The 24,063-nt window shown below is 29.9% G+C and overlaps 1 protein-coding gene across 47 annotated transcripts in view; it reads left to right on the plus strand.

The window, feature by feature from the left end:
• Rims2 (regulating synaptic membrane exocytosis 2) overlaps window positions 1-24,063 on the plus strand; it is a 546,345-nt gene that overhangs the window by 282,020 nt on the left and 240,262 nt on the right. For 28 of the 47 annotated variants that reach the window (XM_048801953.1, XM_048801957.1, XM_048801965.1 and 25 more), the window contains 4 exons: window positions 3,641-3,688; window positions 7,087-7,217; window positions 12,255-12,426; window positions 15,282-15,435. In XM_048801953.1, coding sequence (XP_048657910.1) covers window positions 3,641-3,688; window positions 7,087-7,217; window positions 12,255-12,426; window positions 15,282-15,435 — 505 coding nt within the window. The remainder of the gene's footprint in view (window positions 1-3,640; window positions 3,689-7,086; window positions 7,218-12,254; window positions 12,427-15,281; window positions 15,436-24,063) is intronic. The other 19 variants (XM_048801959.1, XM_048801975.1, XM_048801964.1 and 16 more) reach the window with 1 other exon arrangement.

Raw genomic sequence — 24,063 nt, forward strand, 5'->3', positions numbered from 1 at the left:
AACTTACTAATTTTAATTTCAACCTTTGCATCTAGGAAAACACAAGTAAGATGCTATTATGGATATAATATTTTCCTTCAGAATCCTATCTCTACCATTTTGGAACAATTTTGCTATATTGAAAAAATGTCTATATACATCACTCCTAGGGCAAGTTCTTGAAAATCTCAAGGCAACATTACATTTCTGTTTTCTTACATTTTATCTTTGTTTTTTTTGTTTGTTTGTTTTTTGTTTTCAGTGGGATTTTACTTGGCCCTATACCAAACTTACAAAATCATGAATTACTAATGCTTGAGAAAAAAAGATAATTTGTATAGTATGTGAGCTGACCTTTCTAATATATTTGTTAGTTCATGGGCTGATATTTTCTCAAATAGAAAATATACATATAAAATTTCTTGTTTACATGTTTATGCTTCAGTCCATTTTTTTAAAAAAAATTTGTACACAACTTATTTTCTCTACAGACTTATTATGTGACTGCCAGTATTTTAGGGTATAAGTGTGAAAGTGTCATTAATGTATTTTGTGAAAAAATCAGCTTGAGTTCAGGTTTATGCCACCTGGACTGTATGTTAGCCTTTTCAATGACAGCACTCTTTTGTTTTCATTCTTTTTTTAAAAAATATGTGTTTTAGAATTTATCAGTTTATGCCTTCAGAAGATTATCATTATAAATCTTAATATTTTAAAATTAATCTATAGTCTTTGTCTAATTTTAAGATAAAATAAAACTTTTGTTTTTTTTTTAAAGTGAGAAAAGATTCAGAATCCTTTCTATAGGAACTCAGAAATTGATTCTATTGACAATTTAAAAAAATTTTAATATGGATTCTATGATTGATTTATGGTTGCAAAGTTTCCACAAGTTACTTTAATATTTTTGTGACTTTATTTTTAGTAAATATTGTAAATATCCATTTTATATTACCATTTAGTGGTAATAAGTAACTTCAGAGTAGTTGTGTGTCTTTATATCCTCTTGGAAACTGGGAGCCTTTAAAAAAATGTTCTATAAAGTTTTTCCTCTGAACTTTAATCTTTTATAATTCATTGTCATAACTGTTATTCTGGAAGTATTGCATGAAAGACAAGATAGGTGTACAGAAGTGACAAAAATGCAAAATAGATCATGGTGTACAAATTAAAATCTTTCATTTATATGGAGCCAGAATTGTAATAAACATCACATCTTTCATGCTTGAAATAAATGAATTAATAATAATTACCAATTACAAAGCAGCACAAGTACTTCATTATTCCTATCTGAGATACCTAGACTCCATAGAGATAGAAAGTGCTCAGTGACTGCCAAGGGATAGTGAGACAGGGGAATGAGGAGTGATTAAAATACAGAGCATTTTTCTGGTAGGTGATGAAAAAGGTTTGAAACTAGGGAAGGGTGATTATTCCATAGCATCAGAAACTCAATGATTGCCACTGAATTGTATATTTTAAAATGGTTCATTGTATATTTTATGAATTTCACTTGAATTAAAACCCACCAAATTCTAAATATATTTTTACAGTCACTTTAATGTATGGATGCCTGGGTGAAGATTCAGTTTAAAAAGGCTAACTTCAGAAATCTGTGAATTGTCAGACTGAAATCATTTTAGAAGTAGAAAAATGTTTAAAGGATTAATTTATTTCAAATACTATTCCTTTTAAAGTAAATTTTTGGTTTTTTGAAGTAATATTTTCTTCCAAAATATTTCATTTGGTTAGAGCAAAATAGGTGGAAAGCCAAGGAAAATAAAATGCATTTCTAGAGTACGTTGGTAGTCCATTTGTTCAGCATGTCTAGTTAATCTCTGTGAATTTCATATACCCCTTCTTCCATTTGCTAAAGAATTATCTGCCCAGGATATGCAGACAGATATCATAAACACACTCCGCATCTGAGTACTTCTTCCTATGGCCATATGGCCATATGAAAAGGAAGATAGCTTGGATTTGAGACTTTGGTCTTTGGAGGGAGGGGGGAGATATGACTCATAATTAAATAATGTCTGCTTTTCTTTGGGTTTTAGGTTTATATCTTAAATAGCATCTGTCCAATGATAGTTGAATTGGGCAATAGTCCACCTATTCCTCACTGTTTCCATGTAGCAGTGGAAAAGACAGAAAGAAGCTTTTAACTATTTATAACTTGAAAGAAGGAGACAAGAGAGACATCTGTAAGAAATATGAGGAATGGGATGGAATCTTGGTGAGAAAAGCAGAATTAAATGTCTTAAAATCCATTCTCAAATCCAGAGATACACATCTAGTTTTGGTCTTGATTTAACCATTGACATGCCTGGATTCTGATTATTGTGGTATCTTTTGGGAATGGTTTCAAAATGAAAGCAAAAAAAAAAAAAGTCAGAAAAGAAAAGAAATTTTATTCTAAGAATTTGAAATAGAGTGTTTTTAATCAGAACGGGACTCCACTTCCTGTCTTTACATTATCTTGTGTTTTGAGTACAGGCAAGTACATCTTTATCTTTTTTTATGTCTTTGTTTCCTCATCTGCAAAATTGGGGATAATAACAACTAGCGTTGTTGGTAATAGGAGCCAATAAACTTGCAAAAAGCTGTCATTAAAGGCTTGAAAAAATATTAAGTCCTGTATAAACAGTAGTAATGAGATATTGTCATTAATCAGCATGATTAGTAATAAATAATAGTGTCTCCAATTATAAACACTAAATGTCTGAAGATGGTGTTTAGTACTAGAAACTGGTATAGATTCTTAAAATGTGAATCATCAATTAATTATGTGCACCCCAGCACACTTTTATCTTAATGTGCTTTTTTTGTTGTTTGTTTGTTAAAGAAATTCTAAAACCAAGTTGGCTAAATTTTTTTGTATGGTTAAATTTACATCATTTTGGAAAAGTTACACAATTACTTCCACAGATGACTTTTTCAATAATAATTCTATAATACTTTTTTAAATCTAACTTCTTTTTGGACTACACTTTTTTCCTAGGTACAGTTGACCCTCCATATCCATGTATTTTGTATCCACAGGTTAAACTGTGAATGAAAAGTATTAAAAAAACCTGTACTACACATGTTCAGGCTTTTGTCATATCATTATTTTCCTCAAAATACAGTATAATAACTATTTATATAGTAGTTACATTGTTTCAGGTATTATAGGCAATCCAGAGATGATTTAAAGCATAAGGGAGGGTGTGTGTATGACATTTTCATAAGGAACTTGAGCATCAATGGATTTTGTTATTTGCTGTGTCTTGGAACAAACCTCTATGGATACCAAGGGCTGTAGAATGTAAGAGTAAGAGTAAAATCTGAATTTTTTGATTCCTGGGTTATATTTACAATCATTCTTTCAGAATATACAGGCCCAAATATGTTATTTTATCTTAATTCCTGTTATGTTGACTACATTTTAAAATCCTGATTAAATAAATATAATAGTTTGTATAGTTTTAATGTATCTTAACATTTATCAATATTAATTTACTTATTAGAATTATTTGATTTAAAAAAAGTAAGTTGTCATGAAAATATTGTATTTAAGGGATAGTTCTATGTCTTTATTTTTACTTTTGGTCTTTTAGTTCCAGCGTGTTGTCCTTTTTGGTTTTGTTTTATTGCTTTTTTCTTTAATTTTGCTTACCAGAGCCAAAGCCTTAGTAGAAGAACAACGCCTTTTGTTCCTAGGGTTCAGGTAAAGGCCTTGTCTGCCTGACAGAAATTAAATTGTGTTTTATCCCTTATTTGTATGTTTTTGGAAAATGCGTAGTAGGAAAACTTGTTTTGGTATGTTGCTCCAAGTCATATTATTGACTTTCAAATCATTTGATGAGCCAGCTTGTAAAAGTTCTGCATGGGGATTAGAATTCTGAATAAAAATTTAAAGAGACAATCTCTGTTAGTGATTTTATATGATAAAATAAAACTTTTAGGTTTCAAAGTGGCATTTAATATAGATATATTTTATATTTCAGTTAAATATGTAACATTATAGAAATAACGGTTTTATACTGTTGATATTTTTCTTTGGTACACTAAGATTGCTGTCTCTTTAAATCATTCATTATATTACTTAACATCGAAATTCTCTTGCATTTTCCAAGCAATGACTCCTTGGAGAGATTGGCAAATACATTTGTACCTTATTTAAAATGTGAATTTTATGCATACTGTATACAAGGTTCAACTTTTGGAAAGAACATTACTTTGAAAGAACAAAATCCAAATCCAACTGAAATGTGTTTGGCTTATTTTGTTTATATTATATCACTCCATTTAATTTATTGTAATATTTGGGTACAAGTTGTTTGCCTGTTTTCTCTAGGAAACCTTTATATGGTAAAATAATGTCAATATAGTATTTTTTAAAAGTAGTATTATGCCTTCCTTGCTTTGCTGCATGTTTTTAAGAATTTGCTGATTTTCAATAATAGTTACTTTGTTTAAATTTTAGAGATCAAAATTATTTTAGTTAATATTACAGTATAAAATATTTATGTACTGTTTAGCTTCTACTTAGAAAAATTAAAAACTGTTACATGGTAAAGCTGGGATGATAATCAAATTAAACAATTAGAAGGATACCAAGATTTTATTAAAGAAATTAATTGAGCATGAAAATTTTCAGAACTAGAATTGTGAAAATATATTTGTTATATTTGGGGAAATCAAGAGCTATGTTTTAATCATTTTTTAAAGAGTTCAAATCAGAAATTTAAGAATATGATACAAGTAGCTAACTAGTGAAATATTTGAACTGGGTGTCTATTAAAAACTTAAATTTTTAGTTTAAGTCCTACAATATAAATGAAAATTAGGGCTATCAAACATCCAGTGTAAGACAGCGTATAAAAAGGTGCAATTTTGATTAAATAATGAGTAGAATTAAAATTTACTTGTTTCCTATCTAAATTATTTTAATAGAATATACTTGGAAAGTACAATTTAAATAACTATAAAAGACCATTATGAAAATATGAATGCCATATCCTAATATTGGTTTGTATGAGAATTGAATGATATTAGTGATTTTTTGGTTTTCCATGGCATGAGGAAATATGAAAAGAGTACTCTTTATGAGATTTATGAAGTATATCTCAACTGTTTAATGATTTTTGAGCAAAATTATTGCCTCTGAAGATGGTAACAAGTGCTTAGTCTCAAGCCTTTGAAAAATTTTCACAATAATCAATAATTTGTTCACATAATTTTGAGCTCAGTCTCATAATGATAAATATTGTCTATGTTTTTTAATTTTAAAGTTTATTGGAAAATTTTTTATTTTACCGTTTCAAAATCCTTTTTTCTTTGAGGTGTCTATATTCATGTTATGATCCTTTGAGAAGGATTTTTTAATATCTTGAAAGAATAAAGCCATAAACTCTTTTAATAGTAGTGAAAAATAAAGAACATAATAATTATTAATGTGATCTTAGTCACACATTTTAGAGGAACTGTGACACTATCTACATCTCTTTCATTTCATATACAGTGAAGCATTTCTGCATTTATTTTTTATTTGTTTTCTTCTCATGGCATTTGCCAAAAGAATATTTAACTCTTCACTCTACCCATACTTATGTATCTGTATTTTTATATTGTTAGACATGCAGATGTTTGAACTTTTTCTCTTTCACTGGAGACTTTTTCCTTCAGGTTGTTGATTCCTTTGCATAAGGCAGTGGTTCTCAAATTTTATTTATTTTAAGGTTCACTAGGAGGACTAATTAAAATGTAAATTCCAAGGCCCCATTCTGATTGAGTAGCTGAAGGTGGGCACAGAAATTTATAACTTTTAAATAAATAAGTCAGATAATACTACTGTAGGAGTTTGTTAGCCAGACTTTGAGAAACATTTTTTAGGGTCTGAGTTTTGAACTTAGAAACTCTTAAAAAAATTGCTGTACAATAGGAAGATAATACCTATATTAATCATAAAGACTTAATAGAATATAAAAACTAGTAATTAATTTTTAAAATTTGGATATTTCTTACTCTTATTCCTATAAGAGGACTAATTCTTTTTAGGAAAATAAAAGGGTTAGATATTTTCTCTACTCTTTTGGGCTGTCAGTCTATCTCTGCTAAAAGTTGCTTAGTCTCTTGTTATGTAGAATATGAAGTGAGGCACTCAGGAAAGCCATGGTGGAATTGGAACTGAACTACCAGTGTTCCAGATATGATCAGAATTTATTTTTACCTGTAATTCTCAAGTTTCAAATTTTTGGTTCCTTTTCAGTTTCAAGATATTGGTCAGAGATGTACTGAGTTCTGAACCAAGATGTGGATCAGAGCCATGGTTATCATAGATCCTGATATAATAGAATCAGCTATTTAGGTGTGAAGGTCTGAAGTGTGTGTGTGGGAGATGATACCTGTTAAGTGAAATGAATTCAGCACTGGATGTGAAGTTCCAATCCCTAATTATGGCACAGTGATATTATTCACATTTTCTTATCACATGTTATAAAATGAAATCTTATTATTCTAAGGATGTGATGCATTTGCTTCACTAAAGAAAAAGGAACTTTACGTATGAAAAAGTAAAAAAAAAAAATTAAAAAATTATTAAAGCTTTAAATGTGAACTGGAGGAATCAATTGACCAAAGCTCCTATTAAATCCTCTTTGCTCAATCTTTGAAATGTCTTGCTGTGGAATAACATGAAACATTTACTTGAAAATACCCCATGAATATCACATAAATAAGTTACTATCTTCTCAATTCGTTTTGAGGATTTATTCTAAACTGATTATAGGGGAAACAAAATGAACTATAATGATTCTTGCTTAGAAAACAGAGCATTGATCATATTGCTCTTTAATTATGATAGTATAATTATTATGTGAATATTAATAAAGAATTAGGATAATAAACAGTCCGAGTGATTTATCAATTAAAACAAAATATATGAACAAATTCTTTTATTCATTGATGTTATTATAATATATTCTTTTATTTTATAGTTTACTTAAATGAAATTTATATTTTGTGTTAATGTTAGTGTAAGACAATGGTGTGAATATATTAGAAATGTAAACATGTATTGGCAGTACATGTTTGAGCTGATAAATGAATATTTTTGCTTTTCAGATAAAACTATGGTTTGACAAGGTTGGTCACCAATTAATAGTTACAATTCTGGGAGCAAAGGATCTCCCCTCCCGGGAAGATGGGCGACCAAGGAATCCTTATGTTAAAATTTACTTTCTTCCAGACAGAAGGTAGGGATATGAAATAAAATAGATATTCTTGGAAATAGTGGGAAAATATTAATAACAAATGAGTGTTTGAATTCTATATTATTTATGTTTTTGTATTATACCAGATACTTTTGAAATCTAACATAAACATAATCACTCTTAGTTATCAGAATAATGCCAATTAAGTATTTGAGATTGTTCTTAAATGTGGATTAAATTTGCATTATATATTATTAAATATTTATTTTAAGCATGTGTGAATTATTTTTGAATAACATGTATTTATTTATCAAAATCATTAAAATTTATAACCCTTAAAGTCAAATTTTTATCCAAACTCTAGAGACAAAAGTTGGAAATTATCCTAAAAATATTCATATTTGTCTACAATTTATACCTCCTATTACATGGTATTGTTTCACTCTATTCCACAAAATTAACAAGTGCATTTCATTACCCCGTATTAACAAGGAAACCCACTAGACTCAGTTTCAGTTTCTTCAAGTATTATTTGTTTTGATTTTAGTCAACATAAATGATATTGTCTGCTTCCATTTAAATAGAGGTTTAGAATTGGAGGAATATCAAAATAATCTAATCTTTTAAATTTTAGGCATGTAAAAATGAAAGGGTCTCTGCAGTTGGGATCATTAACACAAGGAGAATGTAATGATACCAATTACCCTTTCCTCAGCTATTGCCTCCCCTGGTTTCCAAGGCAGAGTGCTCTCAAGAGCAGGTCATTTTTCTCAGGTCAGAGGGGCTGCACACAAATGTGATCCTAAACATGTTCATACCTTTTCAGATTCTAATTTTCTTCTTAGTTCAAATAGAAAGTTCATTAGGGTTCATTTGTATGTCAAAGTATCATCTGAGCAACAATCTCAGCAAAGAAAAGGACAAAAGAAATAAATGATTAATAAAGCCCTTACAGTTTATTTGATATATATTTTGAAGTGAGAATTGTAAAACAAATTCCTCATAACATATCAAGGTGCCACAACATCTGGTTATTAGAAACTATTTGCCATATAATTTTACTTTATAAAGTTAACTTGAAGAAAATTGTTCTCTAACCAATTAGATTGTCTTTTGGAGAGAGATATATGTTGAACTGTAAGAGAGAAAAGGACATTCGTAATTAGAGCCTAGACTTCATAGCTTCATATAAGTCTAGACTTCAGGTGAATGCCAGATGTCACAGCCAGATTAGCCTATCATCCTGGTAGTGAAGTCACATGACTTCTTACAGTAGTAGGATTTGTTACCCTAAGCATTATTGATATGCCATGATAAAAATGTACAGGGAATGCTACATTATCATGTTTTTATACACACACATGACTTTCGTTTCTACTAATTCAAATCTTTAAAGAGAAACATTTTTTTAAAGATGCCAAACTTCTGTCAAATTATTGAATTTCTTTTTTGATTTGACTTTTTTTTAATTTTTATTTTTTACTTATTACACAACCTCTCTTCCTGCTTTCTGAGCAGATAGAAGTTAAAATGGTGAGGTAGCCCTCCTTACCCAGTCCCTTATATTCTAAATATAGCATTGTTTTCTCTTTTTTTTTAATTTCAAGGAATTAAAAAAAATTGTTGTTGTTGATAGACCTTTATTTATTTGTTTGTTTTTTATTTATATGCGGTGCTGAGAATCGAACCCAGTGCCTCACACATATCAGGCAAGTGCTACTGCTGAGCCCCAGTCCCAGTTCTAATATCAAGGAATTTGAGAGACATTTGAATTTTTTTTTGAGATTATATCTCATCTGAATTCTTTGTTAGTTTATCAGGTCTTTCATAATTGTTACAGTTCGGTAAATTTTGTAGCTGTCTTTGTTGAATGCATTGTGTTAGAGTTTTATTTCTAAAGAAGAATTCTCTGCTTAACTTAGAAACATTATTGTTGACAGTTAACTTATCCTGTCAACTTTTTTTCGCTGTTGACACAATTTATAAACACTAAATATAAATAAAGGAATATCTGTGCTTTGGTTATAATTTTCACTTTTCCTGGCAATATTTTAGGGAGAAATGCTTGAACAGATGAACATAGAAAACAATTCATGCTTTTTTTTTTGTTGGTAAGATTTTGTGGAGGAGCAAATGAAGCTACACAAAGAAATCTACTCTGAAATCTCAGTTGAGCTATTAGAAAATTACTACAGTGCATAACTTACTAGTGCTATTAAAAAATAACTGGAAATACTATGCACTCTTTCTAATATCTTGAAGTAAATTTGGTTACCAATGTATATTTCTTTCTTTCTAAAACCGCATAAAAAACATGCTATTATTAAGGCAAATGGAATGAGAAAGTGCTGATTGCATAAAGATAAATAAAAAAAGCTTTAGGCTCTATTTTATTTTTACAAAATTTTAACTATAGGCTTAACATCTTTAAAAATCTGTAACTGCTGTCTTGAACATCTTCATAGATTCTAACTGATTTTGGTTTTTAAGTAGTTTTAGCACTTTTTCAGTGCTTGACTTTATAGCATGATATGATTCTGGAGGCTTTGATTATAAATCTAAAAGAAAGTAAAACTCATTGTTTTTAACTTGCTGAAAATAAAGTTATTTTTTCATGGTTCTTTTTATGAATTGGTGCTTGGGCATACACTAAATAGCTCTATTGAATTGTAATAATAGAGGTTAGGTTTGTAAGGAAATTTAGAAATTATATTTTTCCCTTTCTACCCATTAAAGAAGTCCCTTATAAAATGGTCATTCTTTGAGAGCTCTTTTCAGTTCTTTAAAAGAAAGTTCTTGGCTTATTCTCCCCTCCTTTCAGATTTTAGTGTAAACCATTTACATTAGATAGTCAGCTCGTATTAAATATTTCCTTCCTGGTCTTCTTGGTAGGAACTATGTCTTTTGACAAGGTCTCAAAATTCATTCTTTCATGGATGGAATTTATGTGGATGCTAAATGAACATTTGTTAACAATTTAAACAAAGGAAGGGGGGAGAAAGAGCATACATCATTTTCTTTGTTATTACAAGTTGAGTATCCCTTATCCAAATGCTTGGGATCAGGAGTGTTTCAGATATCAGAATTTTTCAAATTTTTTGAATATTTGCATATATATAAGAGTCATCTTGGGAATATGACCGAAGTCTAAATACAAAATTTCATTTAAATTTCCTATAAGCTTTGTACACATAGCCTGAAGGTCATTCTGTACAATATTTACAATAATTTTGGTGTGGAATTGTCCACTCGTGGCATCATGTCAAAATTCAAAATAGAATGGATTTTGGAGCATTTCATATATTATATTTTTGTATTAGTGATGCTTAACATGCATTCCTTTTATTTAGTTATTCTTACATACTATATATACTTATGTATATGTATATATAGTATGACTTCTTTTTCATGTATAGCAATAAAATCTAGGTGGGTTTGCAAATTTAGTTTCATACAGTGCTTTCAAAATTTGTAAAGATACATTGTGTATTATCTTTTCTGTGTATGTGTGTGTGTGTGTGTGTATTAACAAATTCATTATCAGTGTACCTAAAGGCAGCTTTCTCTCATGTTACATATAATGCTCTGGAAATACATAATTTTATTATGCAAGTCAAATCTATATTAAAATTTAATATTCCTAAAAGAAGTTGTGTAACTTCTTTTTTTTCAGAGATGTTTAGCCTTTCTTTGTTCTTTGTCCTGTTTATTTCCTAGCTGTATTACTCAGCTTTCTGTGCTGTGACAAAATATCTGAGATAAACAACTTAAAAGGAGGAAAGATATGTTTTGGTTATGGTTTCAGCATATGGTCACTTGGTCCTGTCACTTTGGGCCTGTGGTAAGAGAGAACATCATGACAGGGAGTGCCTCTTTGAGCAGAGTTGCTTACCCCATGGTAGCTAGGAAGGAGCAGGGTGGAGGACCAGCAGCCAGAATCCCCAAATCCCATTCAAGGTCATTCCCTCAATGAGCTCAAGTCTTCCACCTAAGCCCTGCCTCCCACAATTTCCACCACCGATAGGCCATCAACAAGGTACCAAGCTTTTAACATTGTGCTTTTGGGGGACATTTAAGATCTAAACCATAACAACAGCATTCTTAGAACAGTGCTGTGCTGAGAGAATTTGAAGCGTTAATATTATTCTAATTGGAGTTCATTTTCTTTGTCCACTTCTCATTTTAAATAGGCTCCCCTAGTTTAAAGTTTACTTCCTAGATGATTTTCTCTATTTCTATCCAGTTTTTGATCCTCCTTAATAAATAGAATAGTGATCTCCAAAGAGGATGGAGATATAACATAGGGTGTGTGTGTGTGTGTGTGTATACACACACACAGTACCATGATATAATATGGTACAGCATGTGTATATTTTTAAATATACATGCAAATAGTGAAATACTGTTTAAAACATGATAAAAATATGCCATCAAAATAAGTATGAAACTGTTTTGATTTGTAAGTCCCATCTGTCCAGATGATCCTCTTGCATTTCCAGCCCACGTGTTGTGGCTAGTTTACATAGAAACAATTTTCAATATTTTAGAAGACATGATATGTTGAACAAGCAAATGGTATTTCTTGTATATAAGGAAGTAACTTTATAAAATGCATATAAATTGCTTATTAACTGAACTATCTGGATATGATATGTACATTGCAATTTACTCTTATTTTTATACAATTATATGTCAGCAGTTTAAATGAATACTATGTATAATTTTACTGGTCAATTACCATTTTGAAGGTTTCCAATAGAGCAATAAGTTAAAAAAATTTAGAGTTAAGATTATCCATTATTTACATTATTTTTATTTATTTATCTTATTTACATTTTGAGAGATTATATTTTCAATTGTTGGGCTTTGGAAAAAATTGAATTCCTGATATTATTGTCATACTTTTAAGTATGGCATAATTATACATCTTATAAATTTTAACAATGTTTTAAAGATAATAATATTTGCAGTATGACAAATTTGTGATAGAATTTCACTTCTCCCCTGAGAAATTTTAAATTAGTAAATCTTAGGGCAAACAGAGTTTTATATAAGTTTATATATTCTTTTCTTTCATAGTGATAAAAACAAGAGAAGAACAAAAACGGTTAAAAAAACATTGGAACCCAAATGGAACCAGACATTCATTTATTCTCCAGTTCATCGAAGAGAATTTCGAGAACGAATGCTGGAAATTACCCTTTGGGATCAAGCTCGAGTTAGAGAGGAAGAAAGTGAATTTTTAGGAGAGGTACCTGAAATTATTTAAAGTTCACATTATTTATGTTATTCTAAATACTTTCTTTAATGACTATGAGTAAATTTTTATATTTCAAACATGAATAAGTAAGCATAATTTTTTAATTTAATAGAATGAATTTTGCTACTTACTACTTTAAAATAAAATGATAGCATAGAAAACAATGGCTCTAAATTATTTTTTATTAAAGCTTAGCATGCTGGTGATGGTGCACAACTATACTCCCAGCTACTAGGGAAGCTAAGGCAGGAGGATCAACTTGTGCATAGGAATTCAAGGCTAATCAGAGCAACATACTGACTCCCCATTTCAAAAATAAATACGTACATAAATAAATAAATATTATGTGATAGTTTTTACTGCTTATTCTTACTACAGAAATCTCAGTTGAATGATAGAATGTGTCTATTTCACAAAATGCTTTGCTTTATAATATCATGTATATCTTATTATTGAACCAACTGTACCACTAGTAAGTAGTTCAATCATTTATTCATGGATCAGTTTTTAATGTAGAAGACACTGTGTCAAGGTCTGAGATTTCAAAGATGAATAAGGCATGTTACTTCATATTAGGGAATTTCCAATGCACTGGGGATTCAGACAAGTGAATGACAATTATAATATAGCGCACCAACTGCTGTATGAGGGAAACTACAAAAGGAATACATAATTCAGTAGTGTGACACTTCAGAAGTGTCAAAGGAAGGTTCCATGAGAACTGGAATGTGTCAAAATCAAGAGAAGTGAAATTCCTGCAAGGGAATAACAAGACATCAAGGCTGAGGGAATTTGGGGCAACCACATTGAGATTGGAAGGAAAAGTGGTTAGAAATGAGACTTGTGTGTTAAACTAAAACCAGATCATGTCATTTAATATAATATATTAAATTTTGATTTATCCTGGGATAATGGGAACCAATGATAACTTTCAAAAAAAGCCTGGCTCAATTGTATTTGTACTTGAAAAAATATGTTTAATTGTAAGGTGATAAATATATTAGAGAGGAGCATCATAAGAAGCAGTTCTCCAGCTATTAGCATGCTAAGTTATCTACTTTCCAGCCTTTTCCAGTGTTTGGTTTTTCTGAGTAAATTAATTGGTAATCTCATGGGAAAAACAATAGTCAACAGAAATATAGAAATGAATGTTGTTAGCTAAGAAACCAAAGTAAACCAATTGGGGAAGAAGGGTAATACAGTTCTGAGCGGAAATTCTGAAGCGAGCTGCCTAAGTCTATATACTTGGCACTGCCACTTCCTGGCCTTGCATCCTTGAGCAAGTTATTTAACCTAGCTGTGCTTCAATTTTCTCTTTAGCCAAGTGGAAATAATACTGCAAACTGGGCAAACTAAGGTTTATATGAGGATTAAATAAATATGTTGTTTGTGTCTCTGCGTGTAAACATTTGGAACATACTGCATGCAATTCTAAAAATAATTAGGGAAAGTTTGGACAGCATGAAATAATAACTTGCTCATTTTGCTCTTTATTCCTGTAGCTAAATAATACAGCAATTTATTTTTATGTTGCAGGTCTTACTAACACAAGTGCAAACACTCAAAATTATGTAACACTCTAAAAGAGTAATTTATATCTACATTCTGATTTCTTTTGCAATTTAAAAAAACATTCATATTATAATATGTTTTACATTAAAAGCTCCTTGCTTTTTTTTCCTTTTCTGTTTTTTTTTCAATTGACAGGTGATAATTGTACTTTTTTTAATGAGGTATAGTGTAATGTTTAGTGTTAGTTTAATCCTTAGCGTGATGGTACAGTGTACACAGAGTTTTGAGTAAGACAGATGAATGCATTTTGCCTTTTTCACTTATGGGCTGGTGTGATCTTAGACAAGTTCTTTTAATCTTTCTTAGGTCTTGGTATTCTGGTCTGTAAGATCAAATTGTAGATTTTTTTCTGAAAATTAAGATATATAAAATAAAGCATGGTTCTTAATACACAGGTGCTTGAAATTTATTTTTCTCTCATTTATGAATTCTAGTGAGGTTATACTAGTGACGATAAAAAAAGAAAGCTTTTTAAATTAGAAAATAATGTGTGCATACGTTATTATTGCAGACATTTTAAAAGTAAAATGTATTATTTATGTCGTGGCAAATTTAATAGCCTCTAACATTTGGGTAGTCAAGGGTCTATGAAATAAATATTTTAGATATTTAAAACTATTAAATCACTAAGAAGTTAGAAAGAATTATCTTAGTTATTATCAAAATATATTGATAATTTTGAAACATCTATATTACCTTGTTATTTACTTACTTACTTTCATTATAATTATACATAGTAGCTGAGTTCATCATGACAAAATCATACATGCATGGTATGACCCACTCCATTGTAGTTACTGTTCCTGCCACCCTCTCCTTCCTACCTTCTCTCTACTGATCCTCCATTTTTTCCAACCTTGATTGGTGCTATTCACACTACTATAGGTGAAATTCCCTGTGGCATATTTTGTGTGCACATAACTTAATTTTGTCAAATTTATTCTGCCTTACCTTTCCTTTCTTGTCCCTCTTCTCTCTTTCTTGATTTCCACTGATCTTCCCTCTATCTTTATGATATCTGATCCCTGCTTCTTTATTTTGTTTTAGTTTCACATATGAGAGAACATTTGACCCTTTATGTTCTCAGCCTGGATTATTCCACTTAGCATGATATTCTCCATTTCCATCTATTTATTGGAAAATACCATATGAATGATTTTGTTTTTGATTTAACAGTATTACTATTATAATTATTATAGAAGTTAAAAGACCACTTAGGAGAATTTCCTTACTATTGGCATATTATAACAGTCCTTTGTCTCTTGGATTTTTAGATTTTAATTGAATTAGAAACAGCATTATTAGATGATGAACCACATTGGTACAAACTTCAGACCCATGATGTCTCTTCATTGCCACTTCCCCACCCTTCTCCCTATATGCCACGAAGACAACTCCATGGAGAGAGCCCAACACGGAGGTTGCAAAGTAAGTTTTTAGCAAAATGTGTACTTTCATTGACTTTTTCGAATCTTGAGCATATTTCTGACTGAATTTAAAGTATTAGTTATGGGTGTTAAGAAGTATCTGTTAGTGTTTTCATAGCTACTATTAAAGCTTTTCAATTATTTGAGACACTAACATAAGGTTATACCTGTAGCTTTTACTCATCACAGTATTTAAGGGCTTAATCATTCTATTTTGGATGCTGTGTCCCTAAATAAGCATAGTTATGTTTAAATCCTTATTCTTAGAATCTTAAATATAGGAATGATATAGCTAATAAAGTAGAGTTTGTTTGTGTAGCTGTAGATACTCAAATTAATGATTTTCACTTTCATTGTCCCAAGTATTTTATGCCTATCTTTGGTAGCAGGTATAGCATACTGTTTGAAATTATGAACTTTAATTTCAGGCTGAATTTAAATTTTGATTCTTAAACTTTTGAGTTGAATAACTTGAGGCAGATGATCTCTCTATGCCTCAGCTTCCTCATTTATAAATGGAAATAATAATACCTACCTTACCAGGTGGTTAGAAGAATGAATTAATTTCAAGAACATAAACTGATTATTGTCATTGTTCTTGTTATGATTATTAGTGTTTAGATTTTACCTTGGATTATATATAGTCTGACTAACATGTATCAGTCCAGAGAAGTTTAACATAACCTCAGAAAATTTTTCTATATTGAAAAGTGACATTGTTGGCTCTTTGCACTCACAATAATAGATTCTAATGAATCTATTATTGAAGATAAGGTAGATAATTGCTGATTGGGATAGTATTCATGGAGTAGTTTACTTTTCACGGAATCTGATTTAGCAACATTTTTTTGTCCAATACTGAAAGACCAATTGACATTAACTAAAATTCAGAAATGTCCATTTATTAGCACAAATGCTGTGTCATTTATTAATTATGGCAAGGTACCTGGCACCATAACAATTAACTATTGTGTATAATGGATTAAACCTTCCTGGTGAATGGAGGGGCTAAATTATGTGTATAATGATAAGTATAGAATTAAGAGCAGAAGATTGGTCTTATGGAATATTTAGTTAGTCACAGCAACACCTAAAGAAATATTTTGCTCCTTTAAAAATAATCTGTTGATTGGAGTTTTATTTTTACTAAATGTAATCTCATACACTTGAATGGTATTAATTGAATAATGGCGCTGCCCTACTCACTTTCAGCCTCCCCATACAGTAAATACCATTGACCCATATTTGTAGGTTCCCTTACAACACCGTTGGTTGGAATAATTATAAAAATGTAACAGATTTTGTGAAACTAATTTTATTTTTCTGGCCACAATCATCTTTTCAATTCATTCTTTCTAAATCACCCTGTAGGATAATGGGTTGTAACATAACAAATATAAGCTATTATGTACTAGTTCTTATAGTTTTAGTTTCTAGGCTACTCATGCTAGCCATAACTATCCTTTCTTATAGCACTGGCCTTTTTTTTTCACCTACTCCACTTAAGATAGCAATAATTAGTAGGTTTGAGGACTGTCAATACCTGAAACTCTTAAAAAAGAGTATTAATTTTTTTTCTCCCAAGTCATTTGGGAATAGTGGATGTAAGAAACAATGAGATATTTTCTAGGTTACTGTATGTGTCATGGATTTTCCTGCAATTAATTTAATTAGTCTTGCAGCTTTTAATATTTTCCCATTACTAAAATGACTTTTTAAATTATTTATTGATCAATAGTACTAAATTTGCTCCTGGGCAACATAATGGCTCCATGCATTGCATTATATTGTCACTTACTACAGCTAACATCTGACAATTTATAAGCAATGTATAGGCCTAAGGAGATTTAAAAACATGTTCATAAACATAAAAGGAATAATGAATAGGAAATAACATTTAAGAATTGAAAAAATGTTAAAAACTTTATCATTGGCTAAATATATGTTGATCATAAGTGACAAGTACAAGTAAGGATATGGATAAATAAATTTTTTTAAAATTTACTCTAATTTATTATACATGATGGCAAAATGCAATTCATTTCATATTACACATATAGAGCACAATTTTTCAAGACACTGGTTGTACACAAAATATTTTCACACCATTTGTGTCTTTTACATGTAGTTAGGGTAATGATGTCCATCTCACTCTACCATGTATTTTACCCCCATAACCCTCCTGCCCCTTTTCCCTATCTAAAGTTCCTCCATTACTCTCATGCTCCACCCTCCATTCTCATTATAAATTAGCATCAATATATCAAAGAAAACATTTGGCAATTTGTGTTTTTGGGATTAGCTTTTTTGGGTAATAATGTCTAACTCATTCCACCATCATTCCTACTCCCTTGCCCTGTTCTTTCCCCTCTCTCCCCTTTGCCCTTTCTAAAGTTTAAATATCTTAATTTTAAAACTTCTTTGATGACATGAACCTCCTTTAGGGTTTTTTCCCCCCATGGAGAGAGTAAATATTGCATTTATCTATGAGTATGTTACATGTTGGCAAAGATCATGATCATGAACATACTTGATTCAACATGTATGAAAAGTTACAATCCAAAAAAAAGAGGGTGTTACAATCCTTCATATATTCCCTACATTTACATTATAGTGTGTTTTGTAATCCAACCTACAATACTATGAATATCATTATGAGTTCATTTAATGTACATAAATATATATTGGAATTTAAAATGAAGTAATGGTAATGTTGAAATTACTTTCTTTTCACTCTCATTTCTATTTTAAATTACTTTCTTTTCACTCTCATTTCTATTTTAAATTTATAGATTCAAGTGATTTAAAGCAGTATATCATTTACATGAATATTAGTAATTTATAATTCTTATTAATATATAAGGAAATAATAAAAATCATTCTAAAAGTAATTGTTTTATGTATCTTATAGATAAAGTAAATATTTTTAGAATTTGAGATGAAGACTCCAGGAAACTTTTATAAACATTGAATGATCTTCCATATTAAAAGATTGGTACACTTAGCTAGCTTCATTTTATATCAGTATTCCTGCATATAACAAAATAAGAATACTATTTCATGTATTCAAGTATCTATAGAAGTGGTCACAGAGTCATTTCTACAGAGTCTGAAAGAAATTAGTCATTGCTAAAGAATTGTTGGAGCAGTGCATATTTCAGATAGTGATTGATTAAGCATTTTTGAAAATTTCTACTCAAGACTCGGAGTTCAGATAATTAACTTGCATTAATAGATATGTGGAGCTGCTTTTCGAGATGGTCAAATATCTCAAATATTAACATAACTTTTCTTTGTATTCATTAGTCTGAAACTTCATTACCTTCTTACATAGATTATTTTGGAATATTATTTTGATGTTTAAATTTTTCTTGTTATATATTATTTACTGTTATTCAGATAAAATTGTACTGTCTTGAGGAAAAAGTTTTTTAACATGACAGAAGTTATTTACAAATTTATTATTTAAAGTTATTAACCATTTTCATCACAATGAACATATATTCCATCTTTTAATTTCATTCTTCATTCTTTGTCTATCAGCCAAATTCATCTGCCTTCTCAAATGTGAATTCTTTACTCAGAATACACTGTTATCACAACTTTGATTGTTAAGGTAGAGAGCATCATTTTTATTATATTTTTATATCCACTAGTTTTTAGAAAAAAAATGAATGGAAAGAAACCATTGTATCATTATGATAAATCCAAAATGATGCTGTTAAGAGGTAGAAGATAAAAGAGACATGATTTTATAATTACGATTTTTCATTTTGTCTGATAGAGGACTTTTAAGCCATTATTTCTTATAATTTTCTACCTCATTCTCATGTCTCTTTCTGGGACTTCAGTTAAATGTACAAAGGCCTCTTGACATCGTTCTATATGTTATTGAGCCTTTGCTTATTTTTTAATCTCCCTCCTCTTATTCCTCAATTGTTCACTGATATCTTTGTGTCCATGCATTTGTGAAATCCAATTATGAATTATCTTATTAAATACTCTTTTTTGTTTTTAAAAAGTTTTGGTGATAGGGAAGGCCTCATGCATGCTAAACATGCACTTTCCCATTAAGCTACTCCCTAGGCCCCAAAGAGACTTCATTTTTAAGATATTTATTTTGTTTTTTCAAGTTTTAATATCCTTCCTGAAATTTCACTTCTTTCACTATGTGTATAAGTAGATATATAGATACAGATATTTTTATAAACCTATATGTATGTGAGTTATATAAACATGCATGGGTTTATATATGTAAATGTGTATGTATTTATGATATATAAAATGCTATAAATTAATGTATTTGTAATACACATTTTTAAATTTTTGTTTCCTAATTCTAACATCTTAGTATTCTGAGGATGTACTTACATTTGTTTTCCTTTTTCATTAAAAATTTTTTTTATTGTAGGCTGGATATCGTGTTAAATATATTTTAGAGGCTCTGGTTAGTGAAGAATGTTCCATTTAATTTCAGCAGACAGAAAAATTACTTAAAAATCACCTGAGTCCTATGGAAGACACATTTGGAAAAATCTGTTTGTGTGTCTTTCTGTAGTTCTAAAGCATAGATGTTAGTCTATTTTGTGGATCTTATCACTAAGGTATGGACTTTCTAATAATAGTTCAATGTGTTTTCTAAACGCCTATATTATAGTGAGAATTTAACTGCAAACTCTGCATCAGCATGTTGCTGAAATCTTGTAGCTCTTATTCTCCTTCTATATTTGTTTTTGTTTTTCCCTCTGCAGATCACAATTTAGACAAGGCTTGGAGGATTCTTTTTGTTCTAATTTGGGTCTTTAAAATTTGGGAGCCTCTTAGGTCCTTCCCTTCCTGGATTTACATCTCAATGCCAGCAGTTCTGAATTCTTATTTCTGTTTCCTAAGCCTTATATAAGACTGAGGCTTTTTGCTTGACCCGTATATCTTCTCCACTGAACCAAAAAAGGGAATACCTTCAGGAAAAAGCTAGTTTTTTTTTTTTTTTTAAATTTCAAGGGTCATGTCACTAATTTCTGCCTGTACTTGTTTGTTTTCTAGTATCTAAATAGCTTTTTGAAATTGAAATGTTTTAGGCAATTTATAATTATTCCTGGGAGGAGAATTAGTTGGAATATGAGTTACGTGACCATCCTCAGAAGCAAACTGCATTTTAAAGTAAACTTTTTACTCATATATATATAGCATGCATACAAAACCATGTGTAAGTCATACACACACACACACCCCTGAGTGAATTTTTATAGTGTAACACTATGTAACTAGCACTCAAATCAAGAAATAGAAAACTACTAGCATTCTACCAGCCTACCTCTTAGAAAATTCAAGTAATCATTCCCCTTGACAAGGTAACAGCAATCTCCTGGCTTCAAATTTTATAGAATAGTTTTCCTTGTTTTTAAACTTCTTATAAATGAAAAACACATGTATGAATTTTATAGAAATGAAATTATACACAATGTGTAATTTTCATATCTGGCTTTTTTCTTCTAGCATGTTTATGCAGTGCATCAGTATTGTTACATATAATCCCAGTTAATTTATTTTTGTTGCTATAAAGTATTCCTTTCTATTAATATACAGCAATCTATGCATTCTACAGTTGATGGACAGTTTATTTGCAGGTTTGGCTATTCCTAAGATTGCTGTTATGTTCTCATACATGGTTTTTCATAATATGTGTTTCTTTTTTTCCTACAAATATACCAAATAGTGGAATAGATAGATAATAGACCATGCTATATTCAATTACAGTAGACATTGCTAGACAGTTTCCCAGTTTATATCAATGTATATTTCCTATAGCATCAATTGAAGGTTCAAATTTCTCCAAATTTTTTATTTATATTTGGTATTTTCATCATCATCATCATCATTCAAGTGGGTGTAGTGTATTCTTTCATTGTGCATCATTGCATTACTCTAGAAACCTTTTCTAAGATTAACTGACCATTTACATATATTCTTTCATGAAGTGCTTGGTCAAATTTATTGCCCATTTTTCTTGACATGTCTCTGTTTTTTTTTTTTTTGTTGTTGTTTTATTTTGTTTTCTTTCTTTTTTTTAACTGTGATTTATAAGAGTGCTTTGGTTTTGTGATTTTAAAAATTGTAGACTTAAATTCTTTGTTAGGCATCTATAGTGTAAATTATGCTACTCTGTCAATTGCCTTTTTATTCTTAAATGGGATTTTTTTTTTTTTTTGCCAACACAAGTTTTTAATATTAATGTTCTTTAGTCTTGGGTTCTTTTAGTTAGGGTTAGTGCTTTTGTTGTTGTTGTTGTGATCTGTTTAAGCATCTTTGTCTTTTTCAGGGTCAGAGTTTATGTGCTCCTGTATTTTCTTCTAAAGTATTGTTTTACTCTTCTCATTAAGTCTACAGTTGATCTGGAATTTATTTTTGAATATGGTGTGAAGTAGGATAAAAAATTGTTCTTACCTTGTAGATAGACATTTGATCCAGATGTTTATTGGAAATGCCATAGACATGTATTTCTGAATAGGAATGTACTCTTTTGAGTTTTGATGTACAACATTATCATTTTCGTAAATAATGGAAAATTCTTTTTTCTGAAATTATTATATCCAACTTGTTTTTATTTCTCTTACATCTTTGGTTAATTTCTGTAATAAAATCTTATATAAAAGTTATATTGTTAACTAAAAGTTAGCATCTATCTTTTGTTTTCCATACACTGGTAACACCTTTAAATATTTCCCCATTATAGTAATGCTTGCTTTAAGATTTTTGTGTTACTCCAAGAGAATCAAGAAAGTCTATTTTATCCTTGGGTTGATAATAGTTTTTAATCTTGAGTATATGTTGAATTTTTTTAAATCTTTTTTTCCATGTATACATATTATCACATAACATTTCTTTTTCATTCTATTAGTGTGGTAAATTACACTGTTTTTCAAATGTTAAGACAGCCTTGAATTCCTGGAGTAAACTTAGCTAGCTCAAGATGCATTGCCCATTTTGTATCTCTATAATCATTTTTGTTGATTTTATAGAATTTTTACATCTATATTCACACAGAAGAGAAAGATTGTCTTTTATCCCCATCTCCCACGATTTTTTGTAATATCCTCATTGGCCCTTATTGTAAGTATTATTATAGGGATTAATTAAAAGAGTGAATTCTCCTTCTTTTCTCTATTCAATACCTTTTATTTTCTTGTAGTGCTTTGGTATAAATGTCATGCTGGACTCGAAAAATGTTTGGAAATATTCTCTCATTTTTGTATTTGTGTAGAAGAATTTGTACCTTATCAATGTTAATTCTTCTTTAAGTGTTGTGAAGTATTCACCACTAAAGTAATCAGGGCTGGTATTATCTTGTGTATAGGTTTTATAGTACAATTTTATTTCTCTACCAGATTCAGAACTATTCAAAATGGTGGGTCTTCTGTTGTTAAACTTAGTTGTGTTTTTCTTGAAATTTGAAAATTTCTCCTAATATTTTCATTTAATTTGCATAAAACTGTTAATTATAATGTTCTATCTAGTTAATATCTTTTGGATGTTTATTTGTATCTTGTTTTCCATAATATCAATAAGTTGTTTCTCCCCCCCCTCTCATAATTCTGCCTTACTAATCATCTATCAATTTTATTTTCTTTTTAAGCATTCAACTTTTTCTTTCATTAACTTTCTGGTTGTATGTTTTTCCTTCTATCAATGCATCTTTTTATTGTTTCTCTCTACTTTCTTTAATATTAATTTGTTTACTTTTTGCATTCCTTTAGAAAGAAATTTAGATAATTTTTAATCTGGTATTTTTGTTAACCTGTGGGATATTTCAGAGTTCATTATTAAATTTCTATTCTCTGATAGATACCTAGAATTATTCTACTTCTGAATAGACTCTGAACAACTAAGAAATTTTAGAATAGGTATTTTTTTCTTTATATAGTAATATGATCAATTTTGGTAAATGTTCTTTAAAATAATATTTATTTTAACATAATTTTGACATACATCTTCTTGTATGTCAAGTGAGTCAACTTTATTAATTTCATTCTTCAAATTTTCCACTTTTGCTAACTTTTGTCTGATTATTTCATCAGTTGTTGAGAGATATATGTTAAAATTTTCCTCTGGGTTGTGGAATATTTTAGTTTCTTTTAGCTTTATCACTGTTTGCTGTATGTACTTTGAAGTTATTAGGTGCATACAAATCTAGAACTGTTATATTTTTCTTAGCAGACTGATAATTATCCTTAAAGAATATTTATCTATATCTAGGAATATTTTTTGCCTTAAGGCCTTCTTTGGTTTATGTTGCTATTGATATGGTTGCTTTTATTTTCATTATTTTTGCATGGTATAACATTTGTAATTTTTTTGATTTTCACCTGTCTGAGTCCTTATATTTAAGTCTTCTGGCCAGGCATGGTGGCGCATGCCTGCAATCCTAGTGACTTGGTAGGCTGAGGCAGGAGAATTGCTAGTTTGAAGCCAGCCTGAGCAAGTGAGAGATATCCTTTGCAACTTAGTAAGATCCTGTCTCAATGTAAAAAAAATAAAAAGGACTGGGAATGTAGCTCAGTGGGAAATCCTGCTGAGTTCACTTCCCAGTACTCTGTCCCACCCCAACCCCCAAGCCCATTGCAAAAAAAAA

Source organism: Marmota marmota, unplaced genomic scaffold, assembly GCF_001458135.2.
Source record: "Marmota marmota marmota unplaced genomic scaffold, marMar, whole genome shotgun sequence".
NCBI classification, from domain to species: domain Eukaryota; kingdom Metazoa; phylum Chordata; class Mammalia; order Rodentia; family Sciuridae; genus Marmota; species Marmota marmota.